This window comes from Corvus hawaiiensis, chromosome 22 (genome assembly GCF_020740725.1).
Source record: "Corvus hawaiiensis isolate bCorHaw1 chromosome 22, bCorHaw1.pri.cur, whole genome shotgun sequence".
Taxonomy (NCBI): Eukaryota; Metazoa; Chordata; class Aves; order Passeriformes; family Corvidae; genus Corvus; species Corvus hawaiiensis.
In genome coordinates, this window is record NC_063234.1 from 3,744,386 (window position 1) to 3,763,772 (window position 19,387).

A 19,387-nucleotide genomic window follows, 5' to 3' on the forward strand; every position below is an offset into this window, starting at 1 on the left:
TGCGGGAACGCAGCAGCGGGAGAGCGGCGGCGCGGTCCGGCCGGGAGGGGCCGGGCGCTGCTCCTGGATAGTGATACCTGAAACAAGGGCAAAACACGGGACTGCGTCGCCGCCGAGCAGCGCGTCTGCCCCAGCGGAGCTGCACAGGCCCAGGTGCAGCTCACACACGTACAGGTACAACTTACACGGGTCCAGGTTCAGCTCACACACGTACAGGTACAACTTACACAGGTAGAGGTACAGCACACACAGGTCCAGGTTCAGCTCACACACGTACAGGTACAACTTACACAGGTAGAGGTACAGCACACACAGGTCCAGGTTCAGCTCACACACGTACAGGTACACCTCACACAGGTCCAGGTTCAGCTCACACAGCTGCAGCACGCTCTGGTACACAGGTCACACAGGTAGGGGTCACACACACACAGGTACAACGTACACAGGTCCAGGTACAGCACACACACTTACAGGTACACCTCACACAGGTCCAGGTACAGCTCACACAGGTCCAGGTACAGCTCACACACGTACAGGTACACCTCACACAGGTCCAGGTCCAGTACACACATGTACCCCCAGGTGCTGCAGGAGCCATGCCCTCATTCCCCCCTGCACCGATTTCCATTGTAGCAGCTGGAAAATGCAGAGGTACCCTCCAGATTGGCTAAAGTAATTTATTAAATACGTGCAATAAAAATAACTGACATTTAACACAAGTGACTCCTTTTCTTGAGAAAATCTCCCAGATTTCAATACTTGCTCTGTTCATCCAGCACTTTGGAACACGCAATCACTATAAATTGCTTTCTTGGGGTAGTGGAACACCAAGAGGTCTTTTGGGATGAGATCAGCTCCTGCACACAGGGACATGGGCTGTTCTGGAATAATCTGAAGTGACACAGATGGAAACACCTCAACTGACACTCAGGCACAGTTCACTCGGACAGAGATGACACAGAAACCAGCCCTGAGCTCAGGACCACGCTCCTTCCTTGCATTCCCACTGCAGTCCTGTTCTTGCCAAATCCAGTTTCCAGTCCAACACTTTGCAGACCTTCTTTCCCTTGCTCAGACCTGCACCCGTGCAATGGTTTTCCTCTGGAACATTTTGCTCAAGACCTCATGGCACAGCATTAAACCTCACAGTGTTTTTCACCCCAGTGCTTATTTTGCCACTGTGGCAAACCCAGGTTGTTTATTAAGGGACAGCCCCAGGAAATCCACTTTTAAAGATGACACTGGTGGTCCTACTGTGTTCCAAAAGGGTCCTTTCACATTCTAAAAAGTTGCCATTTTATCACTGCTAAGTTACTTCCTTATCGTACCACAGAGTAGTTTTCATCCTTACACCTCTGAGCAAGATCAATGATTATTTCTAGATATTTATTATTTACTCAGCATACAGAATACTAGGCTCTCAAATAGGAACCTGTGTTACTAAAGGGAAAATAAAAATACCTGTGTATTTGTTAATATAGATATGATTGTATGTATGTTCCTAATGTGTGTGTAATTATTGAGATATGTATTTGGAAGAGTTAGAGAAACAATTTATGCGAAGATTTTTTGAAATCCAAGCATACTGATCTACCTGGAAAATCCAGAAGCTGCTAAGTGGGCTGCAGGCAAACTAGAAAAACTGTATTACAAAATCAGCTGTTTATATATTGAACACCACCACACATTCACTCCATGGGAGCAAAAACCCCCAAATTTCCCCTTATATTATTATGATCACTCATTCCCATGCCCATGGTACCAATTCCATCCTGGAAAGCAACAGCTGGAATGTTACAGGTAGAGATGTGAGAATTGCTGCTTTGGTACAAAGCTTCATGCCTTGGGTCTTAATAGACTTTGTCTCTCTGAAGCTGTTAAAGACACATGCTGCAGTCTGTGGCTGGTTGCGTTAATCAAGATCTAACTAGAAAAGCTCAGTATTTGAGCTGAAAGTGCACTAAAGCAGGCAAAAAGGTCTAAATTTACTAATTCAACTCTTCAGGGCTCAACCAAGTTTATTTTTTCATTTCTGTAAGGGGCCATTTCTTGGGGACACAGACTTGGAGGGTTTAGTTTAACCCTCCTGCCAAGTGGGTTCATAAGGCACTTGGTGCACAGTGAGAGAGGCCACAATGTCCTGTCACCTCCTACACAGCAGCACAACACAGGAGAACATCCAACCAGCCCTCTGGATTTTCCATTTGGTGCTAATTCCTGGGATTAAGCAGTGCTTTGGGTACAGCTCTGCTGTCTTTAGAACCCTAAATCTGACATACATGTAAGGTCAGGCTTCCCCCACGCCTGGCTCCTGTTCCTCGAGCACCTCGGGGGACCCAGGGAAGAGACTTCACTCCCCTGATGTAATTAATGTGCTTGAACCCATTAAATTACAGACATGAGATTGGAAAGGAGAGCAGAGTTATCTGTCAGAATAATGTTTGTGGCCCAGAATATTTGGTATTTCTAACAGGAGCATTCTTAGGAGCAAAGCCCAGTGCTGCAGTGACAGCAACGCCAAGGGATGGCCGTGGGGATCACACTGGGCACTGATCAAGGCTAAAAACAGCCCACAGAAAAGATGATACAAGTTGCCCACAATTCTTAAATAGCTCTGAACAGCCACGTGCCCAGTTATTAAGACAAAGGAAGAAATACTTGTCTTGTCATCGCTTTGAGTATGTTTTGCCACTGCTTTTATTTGGGCCCCCTCGGGCTCGGATCCTGTTTCCTACTGAAGGAGGTTGAAACTTTGCTCCTGAAGGACCTGGTTTCCTCAAACAGTAGCCACCTACTTTGGCTGTGAAGAGAAAAATAGAGATCATTATTGCAAGCACATCTAGTCCCAGCAGTGAACTTAATCCACTGTTTTGATTCCCAAGATCTGTTAAGTCTGAATGACTGAAGCAGCCAGAAGCTGACAGGCATTGTGCCTCAGCATGTTCCACACCAGCAGAGGTCAGACTCCATGGTCAGGGCTCCTTTTCCTACCTCTAGGAAATAGCTCTGGAATCAGTTTATGCAGGCAGGATTTGCTTCTGTTTCCAAATTCTAAGCAGCAACAAACTAACAACTGCCTGGCATCTCATCAGCCAGGACAAACAGCAAAGCTGAGGACAGACTGAACTGTGGATCCAGTTTAAGACTGGGAGGTGCTGAGTTTAATCCCTATGATTCATTAAGGTCAGCTGGAATGGGCAATTCCAGAGCTCCTTCCAGGAACCTGGAGTACTGACATGCAGATATGAGCAAGCACAGCTCGGATAGAGCAGGTGAACTCTGAACATGCAGCTGACTAAAAATCTCCAGAGTCTGAAGGAGGAAAGGTTTGGATGTAACTGGCTGAAAGTTCTGGTGCTGCAGGCAGTTTGTTTAACTTCTGTGCTCTGGAAATAAAAGGATTTTCCACGTGCTTCATAAAGAGAACTGTTAAAAAAAACACCACCTGACATCAGCATCAAAGTCTCTCTGACAGTAAAAAAGCTGCACAATGATAAATCTGTCAAGTTCCTGGGTCTGGACTGGAAAGGAAAAGCAGTGCACAGCACTCACTGTTCAGTTCACCCTGTAATTAGGATCAGATTAGAAGCCTTTGATTGGCCACTAAAAGCTAAATCAGGCTCTGGTTCCCTGTGTCAGCGTTCAGGAGCTTTCCAGAACACTGTTCAGCTGATTGTTCTATTCATGGTCATCCTGTTCCGCAGAAAAAAACCCTGAACTGATCAATTTATCCAATCTGCCAGTTTTCCCCACCAGCTGAGCTTGTGTCCTCCTTTTAACATGATTGTTATTGCATGATTTTGGGAATTTGCTCCCCAAGCACACTGCTCCAGCACAAGAACTATCACTTAGCTCACACAAATGCAAACCATGAGTTGCACAGACCCAGCTCTTGGGGATGAAACACTTTCCTTATTAAGCAAACGTTATTATCACTAACTAATGTCTTACCAGGCTGCACCAGAATGGTTTTGTTCATGGGGGATGTCCTCCGCTGGTTCATTTTACAGCCACCTCTGTCCATCAGGTGAGATCTCCAGGCCTGAAGTCAATTACAAAGAAGGGATAGTACAACTCCAGCAAAATTAGCCAATGTCACATGGGGAAAATGATAATTGTGTACAGGCTTTATGGCAACAGCACTTTAATCTGCTTTTTCAAAGTGTGAGATCCTTGATATGGAATAGAAATTAATATATCCATTATTTTAATGTATCTTGAAAGGTATGTCACATGAAAACAACCCATAACAACATCAGAGTGAAGGGTGGCCTCACCTCCTCTCCAGGGGGAAAGTTCTCATGGCACAGAGGGCAACGGTTAGCCACGTTTTCTGGTTTGGCAGCTGAAATTGTTTGAAAAATAATGTAAGAATTGCAAAGAGAGGCTAATTTCAGACACAAGAAGAGAATTTGCACAGCAAATAGCATAAAACTACCCCATGACTAACCCAGCTCCTGCCCCATTATCATTAACTGCTCCCAAAGAAGCTCCATGTTTAATCATCTTCATCAAAACAAGATCAAAAGGAACCACAGAATCCAGAATTGCCTGGATTGGAAGGGATCCTAAAGATCATCCAGCTCTCCCTTGTGCTGCCACTCTTGGCCCTTGTACATAGTCTCTCTCCACCTTTCTTGTAGCCCCCTCAGGCACTGGAAGGCCACAATTAGGTCACTTCAAAGCCTTTTCTTCTCCAGGCTAAACAATCCCAATTCTCTCAGCCTTTCCCCATAGCAGAGGTGACCCATCCCTTTGATCAGCTTGGTGCCCTCTCTGAACTCACTCCAACAGGTCCATGTCCTTTCTGTGCTGGGATAGTGCTCAATCCACAGGGATATGGTAGAGATTTTCCAGTCCTTTCACTCACCCTCCCCACACACATTCACAGAGGCCAAGCACTGTAAAACTCAGGCATTTATCCCAAATCTTCTCCCTCCTGAGGATTTACTTAGATCCCTAAGGCTGAAACACAAGCAGCCTGACTTGCCAAAGATCCCTGGTGTTTGAAAGTCTGAACCTCTGATGTTCCACCTTCCTGTTTGGAGCTACTCACGATTGCAAATCCTGCTCTTTGTGTGTCTGGGCAGCTCATCCCTGGGCACAGCCTCTCTGCAGCGTGGGCACTTCCCAAAGCTGTCCCTTTTGTCACAGTCAGTCAGCAGGTGCTCCGTCAGGCTGGCGATCTCCAGCATCTGCAACACAGCCACGAAGGTTTGTGCTGAGCAAATAGGGATGGGATTTTAAAAAAATCACTTTAGCCTCACCTTCCAAAAGGACAAAGGGAAAATTCCATTTCAGTCCATTTATTAATTCATTTTCTAATGCTGCTCTTTTCCAAAAGCGCTACCCAAATCACACAGGTGTGTTCAGAATTCACCTGCCTGAGCGTTAAATATCTGACAGTGCCTCTAAACCAGAATAACAGCAGTCAATGTCTTTAGTAGCTGTGGGAAGCTCAGTCTGACCTGTTTGCAGTGCTCACACCGGGTTAACATGGGGCAGTGCTTCCAGTAATGCAGATCCAACCCTTCCTCTGTGAAGGACTTGTTCCTTTCACCACAAAAAATACACAAGCTGGGAAAAAAATACAAACATCAGTGACACCAGAGAGAAATGGATGAGCCCTGTTCCTTCTGTTCCAAGCTATTCTGAAAAACAGCCAATATCTTGAAGATGTTCTTTTCCCTGTGTAGTGCTGACCTGAGGATGGGGCAGGTACTGGGAGTAATTTATGGTAAATACAACTACAGAGCATTTTTTCCTGTAGAAAACTCCACAAAAGTTCTGACAGCTGCCCACCAAAACTGGCTTTCCTGGATCCAGAATTCCCAAGGGCTTCCTCTCCACCCTCCCCCTACAACACCCAGCAAAGCCACACCACATTTTCCCCTTATTTCACACTGGCAGCTGAACATTAAACTCTGGCTATTTCTTATCCCACAAGCAAACACTCAGGAAAAAAAAAAAAAGTACAAAGTCACACTGTCCAAGAACTTAAAAAAAAAAAAAAAAAGCAGCTAGGATTGCCTGGCGATAATTCCAAATGTGTTAGAGGAGATTTTAGTCTTTATTGTTTCACTGCAGAAGGTATTAGCTTTGATCTACTGGAAAAACGTTATTACTGTTAGGGGCTCACAGATGACACCAAGTGCTTAAGGTGATTAGAGGCTCATCTCACTTACTTATCCAGGTAATTTGCAACAGAGGAAAGTTCCTCCTGAATATTTGCTGCTGTAGCCTGGGGGCTTCCATATAGCTGGTAACCTGTAAGGAGAGAACTATTAAACCAAAATCACGTCTTAATTCATCTATGTTTCTTAACTCTTATTTGAAACTACCTACCTCGAATCTCTGTCTTCCGAAAATCAGATTCTTTCTCCTATTGAACAAAGAAATTTAACTCAGAAATTTGCCTTCCAGGGAGAAAAGGAACACACTATATTCTGATTTCTGTCTGGAATTTTAAACTTAGAAGCAGAGCCAATGCACTACAATGTTTGTGCTTCTGGTTCTAGGGCAAACATCTTGTATTAAGGTACTATTTTATATTATAAAGGTATTATTATATTGTTATATTATAATAAAGAATCCAGATTTTACACTATGTTAGGAAAAACAACACCCCAGATTTTAAACTGGACTGCTGAGGAGAAAAGTCACCCAGGGTATGTCTGGAGTTTCTCTCTTTTTAATGAGCCAACTCCAATGCTCATTGTCTAAGTCCATGATACCCGAGGAGCAAAGGATTAAAATAACTTTAAACCAAAACATGCTCACCTCTTCAGCTTCAACCTCTTCTAGTAACTCTAACTTTAGAGCTGCTGGGTGGCCTTTTAGAACTTTAATTTCCTCCTTTGTCTGTTTCTCTGCTTCTGTTGCTGCTTTCCTCTGCGCCTGGCAGGAAATACTCTGTCAGTTCCAAAAGCTTTGGAACCATCCCTCATACACAAGATACTGCAAAACACATCAGCACAGTGCTCATGGCTGATAGAGGACAGGAAATCTCCTGCTTGGTTGAGTGTGATACAGCCACACCTCCCTTCTCCCAAATTCCTCTGCACCACCTGAAAGGAACACACAGCACAGCCTTTGGGCTTACTGTTCCCAATGGCTGACAGCAGAAAATAGCATTTGTGCATTTTCCCAACTGCTTGTCCATCTCTGTATTCCTTGTTGGCTTTATTCCCAGCAGTGAGTATAGGGAACACACTGAGCCTGCTACACTAAGGAACATTAACCACACACCTGAAGACACTCTGCTACCTGTGCAGCATCCAACCTGCCACGAAATCAGGATACTACTCAGCCAACTGCCGTGTCTGAAGTGGCCCTGTACGTTCTGCCCTCTCATTGCATACCCTCATTTCAGTTTCAGAAGATTTCCCGTCGATTTTGGCGAACCCATCGAAGAGTGTTTTGTAGCGCACGGTCTTGCGGGCGCCGGCATCGTCCGGAGGGAGATGTTCCAGCACGGCTGCCCTGTGCTCCCTGTACATGGCAAAGATGATCCGCAGCACCACCTCACGCACCTCGTGGGCCCTGTGCTCCAGAGCCCCCGTGGCAAACTGAAAATAATTGTAAACAATTATGTCTCTCTTCTCTCGCATTTTTAAGGATTCGTTTATTAGTCCAAGACTCTCCTGCAGCAGGAGAAATCTTCCTACAAGACAGGTTTTGCAAATACTCTTTAACCTATTGATTCTTTTTTCCCCATATCTTGATTCATGGAATCCTAGAGTGGTTTGGGTTGAAAGGGACCTTAAAGCTCATCTCATTCCACCCCATACCATGGGCAGGGACACCTCCTACTAGACCAGGTTGTTCCAAGCCCTGCCCAACCTGGTCTAAAATTACCAGCACTGTTGATCAGGGGAATACTCCTCTTCAGAAATTCTCAAGCACTCCAAACCAGCCAGGCAAGCCCCCAGAAAACCACCAGAAAATCCTCCACGTGCTGTAACCTCAACCTCTTACCTTCATGACGTTGTTGACGGTAAACCCGGAGTTTTCAGTCCCCATGGCTCTCAAGAGAGATTCCACCAATTCCACGTGGCTCATTGCCAGGTGTGTTGGGGAGTTTGGTTTAAATGTTTTAACCAGGTGGACTGGAATAATCTGGAGAGGTTTCACTTCAGGGCACAGTGCCATTTCCTAGGAACACACAGAGGCAGTGAGCAGGCAGACACTGCATGAGGACAATTACCTGTCTCTGCAAAGGAGAGTTTTCTCATCTCTGTAAGTCACTTGCAACAAAGAACACGAGTCACACCTGCAGCAGCAGCAGGTAGCCCCAGACTGCTCCAGGTGACCCTGATTTGGCAGGGGGTTGGACTGGATGATCTCCAGAGGGCCCTTCCAACCCCAGCTATTCTCTGATAAGATTCTGTGATAAGGTTCTGTGGTAAGCTGTAACACTTCACAGCAGCCAACCCTGGTCTCACAGCCCACTCTGATCAGGTGTTTCCCACCTGTGAGCTCCCAAATTTGAAGGGAAACACCCACCTGGATGAAGGTTGAAGCCAGAAGACGAAGACGGGATGAGGAGTCTCCTGTTCTAGAAAGCAAATGTGGCAGGGTTTTTTCCACACAATGAGAAGTTTCTAGCTTCCCTAGTTTGTGTTTTGGTATATATTGGGTAATGATCATTTTTAGAAGTCTCAGGGAAGCCTGAAAAACCTAAGTTAGAAAGAAAAAGGAAACACTGAGCAAAAGTAACACAGAGCCCCCTGTTTTCAGACAATACAGTAAAATCTATTCTTAATCTGGAATTAGAGTAACACCCTTAATGGAAGCTACTTCAGACAACTCTCTTCCAGAAAACCTGTTGCTAGGACTTAGATGAAAGGCTTCAGAAATTGTTTTATAAAGAGTAACAACTCGATTTTCTTCTTTTCTTCTTATTTAAGGTTTATTTGATGCCCAAGTGTCCCTCAGCTAAGTGCAGTCCCTTGAGCTCTCAAGTGAAGTAACTAAAAGTTACTTCATTGCTGTATTTCAACTTTAACAAACAAAAAGGCCCAACCTCACTGCACATTTACTGCATCAGCAGATGTTTGTCAAGCTCATGGCTCAGCCCAGGGTAGTGTTCTCCATCTGCTCAATGCCAGATATTGCCCAGTTGTTTTAGAGTTTTGAGGGGTTTTGGGTTTGGACTTAACAGCAGATTTATAAACAATTTGTTCCAAGTATCTCAACCCCATGGTTCTGCAATTTTGGCTGCCAGTTCTTCACTGGAGCATCAAACCTATCCCAACTTACTGAAGACACGGTGTCTTTGATGGCCCTTTCCACAAGGAAAACAGCAGCTCTCAGCATGTTCCTTAAATCCTCCTTTGGAGTGTCCACTGACACTTCCATCAGCTTCTTGTACACAGCCAGTAACGCGTCCTCTCGACACGACCAAGTTCTGGAATACGCTCCTGAAACCTGGGCACAGAACAGGTTTGTCTCTTAAAAGGTCCCTGCAGATATTTCAACACATATTTAACATTTATACAGAGAACCAGACTCACAAAGAACATATCAACTGAAGCATGAAATCCCCAGGTGTTCCCCACAGGAATCTGGCTTTATTAAAAGCACACATTTTGGAATGTGATCACAGAAATGGGATTAACAGGTCAGGCTCATGGAGCCCTTCCACACACAGTGAGGGTTTCTCTCTCTCTGCAAAAGACAGTGGCAAGTTATGGGTATTCTGGACCAATATCCTAAAGCAGCCTGCTGGATCCTGCCTGTTTGTCAGCACAGCAAGTAATCAATCACCAAAGCTACAGATCTGTAGAAATACTGAAAGCAGGCATCCATAAAGCCAAGGCCTAATTTTAAGTGCAGATTTCTAAATAGCAGCTCTGAACACATAAAAATCCACTCAACTCAACACAGAGCACAATAACCATGGATTTGTTCTACTGGTTCTTACCAAAGTCTCTCCAAAAACCTCCACAACGGGGCTGGCTTCCCTCAGTGCCTTCTCTGTGAGTGGTTTGGGTTCCCCAGCATTGCCAGTCCTTGGAGCATCACCCACATCCTCTTCAGTCACCTCTGGCTCAAGGTAGGCAACAGCTTCATCCACCTGCTTGCAGATGGTTGGGAGAGGCCTCTCATCGTAAGGTAAAAATTCAACCTAGCAGAAAAGATAAAAAATTGGTTGTTCTGGAAATGACTCAGATGTGAAGTGGTTTTATCACTAACTGGATTCACCTCAGTGCAATTTTTCTCACATCAAAGCAGCATCACTCCCCAGTTAACCACGAGAATAACCCCGTTGTTTGGAAGGTTGGACATCAGATTGTTTGCTCTGACAGATTTCTGCAGTAACAGAGGGAACACTACTCACATTTTCCTTGGAAAATGTTTCCTTGGAGGTTGTGGGCTGCGTCTGAGGAGAAAGAAGGGACTGGTAGGGAACAACAGACTCGGAAGTGGGATCCACCAACTGCTCTTCCAGCACAGACTCTGCCCTCTGGGGCTTTCCTTGGGGTGGGTCTGCAGGCTCAGGAGGGGAGCTCAGGGGGCTCTCAGTGCCACTCACAGACCCCAGAGGCAACTCAGGTGGTTTTCGGATCTGAAAAAAGGAAGGAGATTTTTTACAGCAAGGCTAAAAATGTGCTAAAATCAGTCAGTACAGCTACAACTCTGCCAACAGGATTCCGGGGGTTTCAAGTAAATATTAAACCTGGCTCACAGGTGTGTCATCATTCCCACTGGATGCAGCTTTATGAAACAGTCAAAAAACAATTCTGTGTGGGTGCATGTGTGGAGAGATTATAAAACTTCCTGTTCTGAGAACATTACATAATTGTATGTATGTACAAAATCACATGGATTCTGTATGGTTAGCCTTGATACCAGCCTAAGCCTCCTCTACCCCTCCAAAATAGGAGAAAGTACCTTATTCATGTGCATCATGTGAAATTATGCAAAAATTTCAGGATCCTAATGCCATTTTCTTGAGACCTCAACAGTTTAATGTGATTTATGGAGACTAAGCATGTTCATGAAACACCACATTGAGAGTCTTAAGTTGGGGAAATCCCCAATCCAAACAGAAAGCTGAAAATCTTGAGCAAATCTCAAAATTTCTATTAACTTGTGAATTAAGCTGGGTTGCTGTGCCATTTCTATTTAGAACACCCTCCTGAGTGTGGACTAACAGCACCCACCAGCAGCTGTGCATCCAGGAGGTCGTGCAGCTCCAGCTGCTGGTACACCTTCAGCCTGTACTCGTCCATCTGCTCCTTCTTCTTCTTGGCAAGGTCATAATCCTCCTTCTCTACCGCGTAACGCTTCTCCACCTCGTACCGGCCGAGTCGCTCCCCCACCTAGGATTGGTACAAATCACCTTGGAATCATATTCCCGCACATTTCTTGGAATCATTTTACTGAGCATTTCTTGGAATCACCTTACTGAGCATTTCTTGGAATCGCCTTACGCTACTTGCCTCATTGCCTCCAGCCAAATGACTCAATCAAGCTATCTGACTTTAAAACTATTCTTTTGGGAAATATATCGAAAATCATTACGATTCCACACAAACAGCAAGGCCCCGATAGGCCACTGGAGCACTGCTCCACTTAGGAGCCAAAGATCTTTCAACACCACCTTCTGCAAGTCTGCAATGGCCTGTTTGAGCTTCTTGGCGTGGTCGTAGCACTCGTGACGCACAGCTTCCCGCTTCTTCTCATCCAGCCTCCGGATTATCTGAGCCACCTCTGGGTCCTGGTACATGTCAAAGGCCAAATCGTCCAGAGGTGAAATGGAGTCACGTTTCCTGAAGGCATAAAGTGAATAAAATAATTTACAATAAGCCAGGCTTCTCTTTTCATTAGCAGGGAATTAACAAAACACAGAGACCAACAACTACTTCACACCAAGCAGAGGTTTTGCCAGGGTATATGCAAAGAACATCCTTACCCAAGGTAAGTTCCATCTAAGGCAGGGTCATCTGATTTAATTCCCAAGTAGTGATCTATCAGCTTCTCTCTGGAAGGCTTTGGAAGGGTGGAAAAAAAATCTTAATGCACATTCACCAGTATCAGGTGTGTGTTCAAGACAGAATTCTGACTTTCCACAACCAACATCAGCTCTGCAACGTAGAGCACTTTTGTTTGGGGGCACATTGAAGCAAGGAGAGGCTGAAAATGAAAATGTCCCAACCAATTGTGTTTTAATTTTTGCATTCCCATATTAGGGTCAAATTTCTTGCTTCAAGAGAACATTAAAAATAAATTAATGCAACACAGCTCTGCTACAGCACAGAACTGGCAGAAGAAAGGTTCATCCCCTCACTCCAGGAACCTGTTCTTGAAGAGATGGAGCATCAGTAAAAGGACAGGGATGCTTTGCACTTACGCTGCTCATGCTGTCATTGTCAAAGTCTGCTGGATCCCCAATGATGTTCACAGCTACCAGGGCAACCTGCAGAGATTCACAGAAAATGGAAACATGTGAGCTCATTCCTCTCTTCTTGGAACAAAAACCAGGGCCTGTGGTCATCAGGGTGGTGTGGAAGCAGAGAGGAGCACTGAGTGTTAAATGTGCCTCCTGTTCCACTGAAAATGTATCACCAAATCTACAACCCCGTTGTGCTGTTCCCTTTCCTGGTCTGGGATGGAACTGAAATGAGTCCCTGCAGAACTGAGGCAGGTGTTTGTGTGTCTGTACCACAGTGGCTGTGCAACACCTTCACTTAATGCCACAACAGGTCCAAAACACTCAAGAGTGGCTTTGTGACCCCAAAGCTGTTCTCAAAGGGAGTTCCTTGTCCTCAACACACACCCTGCTGTGTGGGCTAAACCTCAGCACAAGCAAGAGTGACAGAATGTGCCCTTGACTCGTTTGTTCTGGATGAGGTGCATCCAGCTGATCCCAACTCAATTCTAACCTGTTATTTGTGTTTTGTGCTTTAAAACAAACTAAAATAAATACAGGAGCTTTCTACCAACATTTTTTGCTTCTACAAATCAAGGGAGCAGACTTCTGTGCCTGCTCTTTACTAGGGAAGTGTCACCTAGGTTACCAGGTAAGGATTTTCAACTCACCTGCCCGTACAAGTTGTATTTATTGGCATAATTTTTATGGAAAATCAGCTTCAGGTACTGGCCAACTGCATCCATGTACACAGATTTCAACTCTCGAGCTCTGAAATCAGTCTTCTCATTGTCTGAGAGAGGGACATAACTGGGAAGGAAAACGTAACACGTGAGCAGAGGATACATCCAAACACACAGGAGGATTTCTGCTCCTCAGGTTTAAAACTCCCTCATAAGTGAATCAACGTGTGCTGTTTTCCTGGCAAGACAATTCACCTGCATCTCCAGCTTTGTCACAGAGCTACACAAGCCCAGGATCTCTCTGCTGCTCACACAGCGTGTCCACATCACACACAACCCACAGTGAGTACTATTTTCCCCTGAAGCTTTTCTTATCAAGACAATAAACTCATTCAGAACTTTCTGACTCACCCGAGTCTCTGAAACCTCTCTGACTGATAGGGAGCAAAGTATTCGGGCAGACTCTCACTGATGTAGAACTCAATTTTGCTTGCAATCATGTACTGGTGAGCGAGCAGCTGCAGCTTCCGGATCCGACACCTCTCCACCAACTGCAGGATGATTTCCTGGGGGTACTGACAGAGCCTGAAAGAGACACGGTTTCAGAATTCAATCATCCTTTTAAAGAAGACTTCACTTCCAACTTGAGCAATATTTAATTATGGAACTTTCAAGTTATTAATTGTAAGCCAACATCATAACTGTTGTAAGAAGAATCCCAAGAGTAGAGTGGAAACATTTTTCCCTTCCCTTTACTGTGTGCATACGTTCAGGTGCCCCGCACATGTTTAGAGGATGTGCTGAGACAAACACATTTTTCATACTAAGCCAAAGCAGTTGCAAACTCCAAGACTGCCAAGAACACAAATAGTTCCCATTTTCATTATCCAGGACTTCATTTAAATACAATGCAGTGCCTTTAGGTGTTAACCAAGGTGCTTTCTTCCCCCAGGATGACGATTCCATGGGATTAAAGTAACTTTTTTGTTTTATCAGTTTAGTCTGGGATGCTGCAAACTGCTCTGACCACGCACAGTACATCTGCCGCTCATTTTAAACTTGATGCTTCAGAACTTCAGTGCTCCAAGACCATCTCCTCACAGTACCTGGGCGACCGCCACCCGTTCACTGTTGGTGCATGAACCATCAGCTCCCGAGCACTGAACCCGTCCTCGTGTCCCGACGAACTGACCACGGTGAAACCAATCTTGTGTGGCATCCTGGGGAGCTGAGCTGGTCAGAGCCACGGCCTTCAAGCTTAAACTCATCCCTGGAAGGATGATAAAAACCCACTGAGACACTACAGTCAAAGAATTGCATCCTGTGGTCTGTCAAGTCAGTAGATGATGAGTACAAATATATATTCCCTTTAATTAACATTGGCACCATAAATGTTTTTACGGTGCCGGTTTTATTAGTGCTGAGCAAAACGAGGATATAGCTCACTTGCAGAGCAGTCTGACATTACACTAAACCTGCTAATCCAAGATGGAGCTTGAAACTAAGAACTCCAAATGCACACAGGAGCAACCTGCACCAAACCTGTACCTGCACCATGGTCTGTGTGTTGGAGCCAGAGGAACAAAAAGCAAAGCACAAGGTCAGTTTAGTCTCTTTGGGAACGCCACGCACCCACCGCGGCTACTGCTAGGGACACAAGACAAGCACCGGGACCGCCGCTGCCCAGCCCGGGCCGTGCCGGTGTTACGGCACCAACACCGGCCCCGTCCCTCCCTCCCCCATCGGCCCCGCAGGAGGCGCAGGCCCGGAGGGGTCACGGCCGCACCGCTCCGGGGGGACGGCCAGGACGGGCGGCGGACAAAGCACGCGGGGGCCTGGAGGGACCTCGGGAGGTCCCCGGGGCGGAGGGAGAGCGGAGCGCGGGGGGGAAGCGCCGGGCCGGGCCCCACCTGCCTCAACGCGGCCCCATCGCCGCTCTCATGGCAACGCGGCCCCGCCGCGCAGGCGCGACCGCCCCGCCCGCCCCGGGGCGCCTGCGCGGGGCGGCCCCGGCCCCGGCCCCGGCCCCGGCCCCGGCCCCGGCCCCGGCCCCGGCCCCGGCCCGGCCATGGCGGAGCCGCTGCGGCCCTTCCGCCTGCGCGGGTGCGGCGGCCCGCAGAAGTTCGGGGTGGCGGCCGGGAGCCTGCGCGGGTTGCTGAGGAAGGGCTGCCGGCTGCTGCAGGTGCGGGGCGGAGCGGGCACTGCCGGGCTGGGTGCCGCCGGGTGCTACAGGCGTGAGACGGGACCGTGCGGGGCGGAGCGGGCACTGCCGGCTGTGGATGGTGCGGGACAGGCGGGGAGCTGCTGGGTGCTACAGGGACGGGACGGTACCAGGCTGGGATGCTGCTACAGATGCGGAGCGGGTCTGCCGATGCGGGACTGGGATTACCGGGTGCCGCAGCTCCGGGCCGGGGCTGGAGCCGCTCGCAGTGCGGTGCGGGGCTGGCCGGAGCCGGGGTCTCACCCGCCCGCGGGGCAGCTTCCCTTGCCAGGCAGCCGCCTCTGCCTCTACGAGGACGGGACGGAGCTGACCGAGAGCTACTTCCGAGCGCTGCCGCCGCAGACGGAGCTGGTGCTGCTGGGCCCCGGGGAGAGCTGGCGGGGCTGTGAGTGCGGGGCCGGGCGGGGGGCGCGGGGGCAGCGCCGGCGCCGGGGGCTCAGCCGGTGCCGCCTCACCTGCCCCAGGTGCCAGCGACATCGAGCGGCTCCTGGCCGCGTTCTGCAGCCAGCAGGACGCTGTGGTGGAGGCTGCGCGGAGGCTGCTGACGGACGAGCGGGCTCCCCACAGGCAGAAGCTGCTGGCGGATCTCATCCACAACCTGAGCGAAAACATCCTGGCCGAGGACAAGGAAGACGACAAGAAATGGTTTGAAGGTGGGTTTGTTGCCGTAGGAGGCTGCTAAGGGACTCCCAGGTCTTGCCCTGCCCTGAGAAGTCGCTTCTGTAAATTTTGCTGCTCTTAAGGCAAAGTCTGGGAACTCTTCTGGCTGGTGAGATTGGGTACTTGGTCTGGGGTTTAGTTATCCCTTCCATCCTGTGTCTTTAGGTTTCTTTAAAGTATATGCGTATTTTCTATCAGACAACGTTTTTAAGAGATGGTGTTCCCTATTGCTTTATCAAAGATATCTCTGAAATACATTTTCCCCCATTAATATAAGCGTGCATTTATGATGTTTTAATGATTTACTAATAGTATATTGATAACTTGCACATCTCAGCCAGCTAATCTTGGTTTATCTTCTCTTTACACTCTGCAAGTCCCCCTTCCCATTCCCAAGCCACTACTGCAGTTCTTCCCCAACAATTCTGTTTTCCTTTCACAATCTCTTGGTGTTCCACATAGACGCAGTAACAAGAAACATTTAACAATACCAGCTACGGCTCTCTCAGCAGATGCTCTACAGCATTCTTTTAAGTGCTGAGAGCAGGGTAGTCCTGAACTAGTAAAATAAAAAAGGGAAATAAAAAAAACCCTGTGCATCCTGTGTTAGTGAAAAGCCAGGATGAACTCCCAGCTGGGCAGGAGCTGTGCTGAGGTACAAAACAGTCTTGTTCCCTCCAGGGCTGGAGTCTCGGTTCAAGAACAAATCCAGCTACCTGCGGCATAGCTGTGAGAGCAGAATGCGGGGCTACATGAGAGAGGTAAAAGTTTCTGTTGAAGTAACTTATAACAAGCTGTAACAGTAATTCTGTGGCCACAGGAGTATAAAGTACTTTTACAGTGTAACATTGTGATTGTAGAAAAGAGCCTCAGGCTGCCACAGGAATGGAGGAGTGATTGCTGGGTTTCCCCCCTCTAGGTTAGTGGTTTTATTTCAAACGTTCATCCTGCAGCACGAGATGCCTACAGAGGGATAATCGACCTGATGGCAGATAAACTGAAATCTGTGAAGTACAATGGGTGCTACTTCGACAGAAGGGAGGAGGAGGAGGCAGCGCGCCTGTGCACGGCAGAGGGGTGGTTCTCCTGTCAGGTACCTGCAGCCTTCCTGAAGAGTCACGGAATGGTTTGGGTTGGAAGGGACCTTAAAGATCATCTCATTCCACTCCCTGCCAGAGTTGTTCCAAGCCCTGTCCAACCTGGCCCTGGACATTTCCAGGGATCCAGGGGCAGCCACAGCTTCTCTGGGCAACCTCACCACCCTCACAGGGAGGAATTTCTTCCATATACCTAAGCTTCCCCTTTTTATGTTTGAACCCATTCCCCCTTTGGCATCAGGGGAAGGAAGGGGCTTCCTGGGTGCGGGTCAGGCTGGGGGGGATGTGGGGTGCAGGATCACTAGCACATGGCAGGATGAGTGTGACACCTTTCACAGGGCCCTTTCGACAAAGACGACTGCCCGTGTAAGCATTCCATCAACCCCTACAGCAACAGGGAAAGCAGGATCCTCTTCAGCACCTGGAATCTCGACCACATGTATGTACAAAGCGTTAATCCAGACTTACCTGCCTTGTGCCCTTCAGCTGCATCAGAAGCCTTAGTCCTGTGCAGTCAGCTCTGCTGTGAATGTGTTGTGAGAAAAGGTGCTAGGATGCTGCAGCTGATCTGAGAACAAAACCCTGAAGACAGATGAGATGCTGCCTCTCATTAGCTGCTTTGCTTCTGTGCAGCTTTGCTTTGTATGGAACCCCTTCTCACTGCACTAGCCGTGTGAATTCTCCTCTCTGGCAAAACCCCCTCTGACCCATTTCAAATGCAGGTGTGAAGCAAACAAGATCTGCTAAACTGATTTCCTTGGGGGAAAAAATCATACAGCTAGTTATGGAGAACAAATTCCAGTTTTGCCTGGCTCTGAAAGGAAGATGGAGGTTTGATTATTCTGAAAAAAACTCTTGATGGCAATTTTGTCTTCTCTTTTGTGTCCCCAAGAATTGAGAAGAAACGTGCTGTTGTCCCAGAACTGGCAGAAGCTGTCAAAACACGAGACGGGAGAGAAGTGAACTGGGAATACTTCTATCAGCTGCTGTTTACCCTGGATAATTTAAAACTCGTACATATTGCTTGTCATAAGAAAACCAATCATAACCTCAGCTGTGACAAAACCAGAATTTACAGAAAGAGGAAGCAAACCCATGAGATTTCGTAGTGCTGTCTCTGGAAGGGACCTGCTGCTTTTTTCAATCATGTCAGCCTGTTGGTTTTAAATAGCTCCAATTTCTTAAATAAGAACTATTTGAGAGTCCCTGGCACGAGACTGGCTGGGTAACCCAACCAGAACCTCCCAAAGCACACTCCAATATCCTGTTTAATTCTCCTCTCCTGCCTTCCCACTCCTTACAAGCTTCCCTCAGCTCAAATCAAGTGTGATAAAGGCACAAAATGAGCCAGAGGCTGACACTGATTCTACCCTGTCATCTCTGGCCAGTGTTGGCCCAAAACTCACAGCACACAGAAATGAAACTTGGATGAAACATTTCTTACAAACTAATCTGCAGGGGCTCATAGATTCTTATTCCTTTGAAGATTAAGCCAAACAAAGAAGGATTTAGAATCATGTTTTACTCTGTGCCTTTTGCAGGTAGCAACCAGTGTATTTCAGGAATGCCAAAGGTGATTCAGCAGCAGAGCTGCCACCTCACCTGTGCCAAACTCCTGCCCTCATCCCCGACCGCCCCTTTGCCATTGTTTCAAACATGCCTCTCCCAGAAAGAAGAGCAAGGCCATGGCATATCCCCACATTTTTGCTTTCCCCACCTTTATTTGCCATCTTCCCTGCTGATTTCCCTCTCCTTTCTAACACTTTCTGCCTCTTCAGCTTGAGTTTGCTTGAAGCACCAGCAGCAAGGACAGCTATAATGATCATGTTTACAGTAACATTTACTCACTGCCTTGGAAAATACTGCTTTGGTAAAACATTTCCTACCTCAGGCAACAAAATCACAAATGGTTCCATTTTTTACTTGAATTTTTTTTTTTTTTTTAATACCAGCTGACAGCAACTGAACTTTTGGGATTGTCAGTGTAAATCATGTGAACTTTTTAAATAAAAAAATGCCCCCACATCTGTGTGTGTGTGAGTACGTGGAGGTGCACTAGAGATTAATCAGGTGTGATAGAGCATGAAGGGAAACGTGTTTATGAATGGAGCACCAGCATCAGCTACTTCCTGCTCTGTAAATAATAGGAAAAGCTCTGTTTTCCCCCATATTGTTAGTCCCGGATCAGTTAGTCCACGTGGAATTGTGTGGAAATGGTGTTTCTGCCTGAGCTCTGAATTACTGGATCTTGGAAGCTTTGCTGTAGAGAGTATTGATTTACTTTAAACAAACTCAGTCTCTTTCCAAACACTGTGATCTGAAAAGTGAGGAGATGCATTTTAAACACAGG

General features: G+C 47.1%; 2 protein-coding genes across 3 annotated transcripts; one reads left to right on the plus strand and one right to left on the minus strand.

Annotated features, from left to right (window-relative positions):
* Positions 1–663: 663 nt before the first annotated feature.
* Positions 664–15,048, minus strand: CEP104 (centrosomal protein 104). The gene is made up of 22 exons (XM_048326477.1): positions 14,970–15,048; positions 14,166–14,329; positions 13,471–13,644; positions 13,048–13,186; positions 12,359–12,424; positions 11,921–11,997; positions 11,609–11,777; positions 11,169–11,327; positions 10,343–10,570; positions 9,926–10,129; positions 9,262–9,429; positions 8,506–8,679; positions 7,978–8,154; positions 7,362–7,568; positions 6,781–6,897; positions 6,346–6,382; positions 6,186–6,267; positions 5,469–5,577; positions 5,057–5,195; positions 4,278–4,345; positions 3,952–4,042; positions 664–2,800 (listed from the first exon to the last, which is right to left on the minus strand). The coding sequence occupies exons 2-22, from the start codon at positions 14,276–14,278 to the stop codon at positions 2,667–2,669; spliced, it is 2,832 nt and encodes a 943-aa protein (XP_048182434.1). The 5' UTR covers positions 14,279–14,329; positions 14,970–15,048; the 3' UTR covers positions 664–2,666.
* A 42-nt stretch (positions 15,049–15,090) lies between these two features.
* On the plus strand, positions 15,091–19,060 carry DFFB (DNA fragmentation factor subunit beta). Of its 2 annotated transcripts, none has more exons than XM_048326495.1 (7): positions 15,091–15,241; positions 15,539–15,665; positions 15,745–15,933; positions 16,622–16,701; positions 16,860–17,033; positions 17,376–17,476; positions 17,930–19,060. In XM_048326495.1, the coding sequence occupies exons 1-7, from the start codon at positions 15,128–15,130 to the stop codon at positions 18,144–18,146; spliced, it is 1,002 nt and encodes a 333-aa protein (XP_048182452.1). In that variant the 5' UTR covers positions 15,091–15,127; the 3' UTR covers positions 18,147–19,060. The 2 variants fall into 2 exon arrangements, with proteins under 2 accessions (XP_048182452.1, XP_048182453.1); XM_048326496.1 differs by lacking the exon at positions 15,091–15,241 and adding an exon at positions 15,248–15,341.
* The last annotated feature ends 327 nt before the right edge of the window (positions 19,061–19,387 follow it).